Source organism: Notolepis coatsorum, assembly GCF_963971535.1.
Source record: "Notolepis coatsorum genome assembly, chromosome: 17".
NCBI lineage: Eukaryota > Metazoa > Chordata > Actinopteri > Aulopiformes > Paralepididae > Notolepis > Notolepis coatsorum.
In genome coordinates, this window is record NC_140181.1 from 14987254 (window position 1) to 14991348 (window position 4095).

Below are 4095 nucleotides of genomic sequence, written 5' to 3' on the forward strand. Positions count from 1 at the left end.
TGGGCCTGTTTCCTCTAGAGGGGGGTGGGGGGGGGGCACGTCTCGGCGGTGTAGGGGGGTAGAGAGAGATCCGAAAACGGTCCCACACACTGCAGCAGCATTAATCATCGCCGGGGATGAAGGCTGGGGATGAGAGAAGGGAAACACAAACCCTCCCCGAGGGCTAACCTCAGCCATTACTCAACGCGCCAGGCGTGACGCTCGACTTGACTGCCTCAATTACAGCCATCACAGACCCCTCGCTGTTCAGAGGTGAGACAGATTCCTCCCGTCGCTCCGCGTGGAGGAGAGGAGCGGAGCGGAGCGGGGCTCCGACGACGACGACGTACAGCGCCTCTCTCTCTCTCTCTTGTTTACCGTGTGGGGGGGGGGGGGGGGGTGGAGGGTTAGAGTTTCGTGATCCGCCAAATGTTATTCCTATATAACGTGCCCCCCCACCCCCCGGTATTTCTTCGAATAAGAGGTTAAATGGGTCGGTATACACAGTGTGTGTGTCACGCAACACGTAGTTCACAAGTCGTCCCGGCCCGGGGTTTGCTTCCAAAGTCATCATCACGCCGCAGCAGAATTCCACCCGGTGCACAACTCCACACCTTCAATATTGTGATCAATTTCAAATGGAAAAATCTCCTCAGGAATGCCGTCGGCCGCTCCCTGCCAGGAACCCGCGCGCGCGCGAGCGAGAGGGGGCGGGAGGGGGGGGGGGGGGGGGGGGCTTGCCAAGATAGAAAACTAAAATGCCATCATGGGAAGACTTTTCCACGGATTTCCAAACCGGGGGCAAAAAAAGAAACTCAGATGTAGAAACGCAGGGGAGTATAAACTTTTGGCTTGTTTAAAAACACAAACGACCTGCCAAAGGACCCGGCGTGTTGTTTTCTCTGGGAAAAGCTACAGGCGTGTGATGGGACGAACTTACAAACTAACCAAAGGGAAGCAACGTTTTGCAACAGGAATGGTGTTTTGCGGTGAACAAGGGTCCTGGGATCGAAGAAGAGAGGCGGCAAACAAAACGGGGCTGTTGCATTTTCCGACCTCTCTCCGACTCCGAGGCCTCTCTCTCTCCCTCTCTCCCTCTTAACCTTAGATGTTAGGCCTTAAGCCGGGCTCCCAATCAGAGGTGACAGTGTTTGGCAGAGACACTATCAGGCATAACACTGGGTCTTAGGAGCGATTATGTCATTACCCTCAGATTGTGGGAGATGAGATGAAAAGAATGCTGGTGAGGGGGGGGGGGGGGGCGCAGGGGGCTAATCCTCGCTGAGGTGTTCTCTTTCAGGACCCTTTCTATGGGGCTTTGTGAGGGGTTTACTCGGCACGCTGCCCCAGTTTTTCGGGGGCCACACCGCCCCTATCGGATGTCCCAGACCTGGCGGAGTCGGACTAGAGCCCTGTGAATGACAGAGTCAATGGGCTGGGAACAGGCATCGCCGAGAGCTCTTTAAATATCCGCACCACCTCACCGACGCTTTTTTTCCCAGGAGTTTTTTTTACGCGCCGGGGTCTGAGCGGTGGTGGGCTGCTGCGGTGGCCGGGGCGGGGGGGGGGGGGGGGTGTGGAGACAGTTTAGTGAGACATCCCCACTCCCACCGGGACGCGAGGGAGAGAAGAAGTGAAATCCCAGTGAGGTGCAATCTTACAGCAGGACCTCCAGGTTGACACAAGGTCATCCTTCATAGCCGCTGCTTTTACAGGGCAAACCAAGTCAAATAAACACAGTCCGACCACAACCAGACCACAATGTGTTCTTAAAGATACAGGGGGGAAGACCTCACGGCTTGGTTTTTCTTCTTTGGGGGGGGGGGGGTTGGGGGGGAGAGAAAGAAGAATAGGACAAGAACAAGAAACAAGAAAGAAGTATAAGAAGAAGGAGAAGGAAAGAGCAATGGAAGTTACCACCAATAGTATTCCAGAGACAGGCTGGTAGAGGAGTGGTTGGTATATATGGAGCAGGGAGAGTTATTTGAGAATGCCAACACAATGGGTGGGCTGAGAGCAAAACTAATATCCCGTTTGGAAACTCCTGCAAATATGCAACAACCAGCAATAAACCAATAAACAAATGTTGAAGGTCAAGTGCTGTTATTGGAAAACAGAACCACGTTTGTCTATTTCAATTCCACACAAAAAAAAAAAGTGGTTTCCGATGAAAACTACTTTCCCTTGACGCGGTTTCCTGGTGCACTGAAAGTATAACGTTTATAATCTTAACGGGAGATATACTCGCATTTCTTTTGCCTCATCGATTCGCAAAACAGTCTAGAACCAAAAAAAAACAATTCTAATCTTTGAACCTGATAGGCTGGAAAATGGGTGTCAGACGCCCGCTGTGGCGACTAATTGGTGCATTGATCAGCCTTTAGATGTTCACATTCCTCACATTCTTCAGGAAGTCGTCCATTTAGCGTTTCACACATTTTTCCGCCGGCTCGCTCTCTTGGCAGACTGACCCTGGCCGTGCAGCACCTGTCCTGCCCCGGCGTCTGGCTCCAAGCAGCACAGCGGCGCTTCTGACAAGACATCACACATCCATAAAGTCCAACACATTCCATTTGATGATGTCAACGAGTGGAGATACATATATCTAGTAATTAGCCGCGAGCTTTAGATTTGTCGTGACTTCTCCCAAAGCTTTACGTGCACCTTTCCTTAGTGTTTACGACACGGCCCGACGAGTTCATGTGCTGTTAAATCGATCATAAGAGCGGGATATCTTAATGATACGTTTCACAGGCTCACAGAGACAGGAGCTTCTATAACCCCAGGCCATCAGGATGCTCGATGACTCCATGCAACACTAGCCCATCTATCTACATTCACTACTGCACACACACATCCACATGCACACACTCACTTTAAACACTCACCTTTAACATTCACTTAGACACTTTAACACACGTTTTAACGCTACACCATATTTAATCTATTTATCACTAAAAGATTTGCACTACGTCTCATTTTTGGCATTTTTGTTGCATTTTGTACTTTCATTTTGTATATTGTATATTTTGTATAGTGTTTGGACGTTATTTGTTTTTACTCTTCACTGTATGAAGCGCACTCCCAGAAGAACCAAGCATTTCACTGTAATGTACACACATGTACCTTATATGTCACGAATAAAACAAAACCTGAAACTTGAAGTATAGTCAAACTTCTATACGACGGGAGATGAAACGGTTACCTTGACGCTGCCGCCGCCCCCGCCGACCTCCTCGCTGTTGGACAGGGTGGAGTTGTAGGTCTCCGTGTTTTGTGGGGCGGCTTCCTTTGGCCTCTTCCTCTCCTTCTTGGCGTCCACCCCTTCCAGTAGGACACACTGAGTCCAGAACACGGCCGCCACCACCACCGCCAGCGGCCCAGCCGCGCCGCACCACATCTTCAGACTCTCTCTCTCTCTCTCTCTCTCGCCCTCCCTGCCGAGACGTCGTCCACCTGTAGGGTCTTCCTGGCGGTGAGGGACCGGCCTTGAGCTCCTCCGGATGAGGGGAGGGAGGGAGGGAGGGATGGAGTCGGGGAGCACTCGTCGACTGGATGCGGCGCTCTCACCGGAGGACCTGCAGGGTGAGGGTGGTTCTGGGGACTCTCCCAAATCCGAGGGGGTTGCGTCCGACCGGCTTCTGCTCCTGCTGCTGTCGCTGCTGTCGCTGCTCTCTCCTGATGAGCCTCTCGGTGGTGGTGGAGGACGCTGCAGAGAGGGGGCACACAGCTCGCTCACAGCCAGGAAAGCCGGGCGGCTTACTCAACTATGAAATGTGTCAGTGTCCAATGGTTCCCGGGGAATGACAGATCGGCGCAGATCTGACAGCAAATAAACCCATTAGTGAGATTTTTCACGCTTTCTGCTCTGTTGGGGGGGTGGTGATGATGAGCGAGGAGGGAGGGAGGGTGGGAGGGAGGGGTGGGGGTGGGGGGGCAGCACAGGGGGGGGGGTTAAAGGGAGAGGCGGAGAGGAGGGGCGTCCGAAGCGGAGGGAGGGTGGGTGGGTGGGTGGGTGGGTGGGAGGCTTGTGGTGGTAGATGGATGGAAATGTTCTCTGTTCCTCTCTCTGTCCTGCTTCTCTCCCCAGCCACGGCCCCGTAGCGAGCGGATCCC

The 4095-nt window shown here is 53.0% G+C and overlaps 1 protein-coding gene across 2 annotated transcripts in view; it reads right to left on the reverse strand.

Moving 5' to 3' along the window:
• The window catches only part of c1qtnf12 (C1q and TNF related 12), a 53360-nt gene extending 49593 nt beyond the window's left edge, over positions 1 to 3767 (reverse strand). For both annotated transcript variants that reach the window (XM_084333248.1, XM_084333247.1), the window contains exon 1: positions 3185 to 3767. In XM_084333248.1, coding sequence (XP_084189374.1) covers positions 3185 to 3379 — 195 coding nt within the window. In that variant the 5' untranslated portion in view covers positions 3380 to 3767. The remainder of the gene's footprint in view (positions 1 to 3184) is intronic.
• Positions 3768 to 4095: the final 328 nt, after the last annotated feature.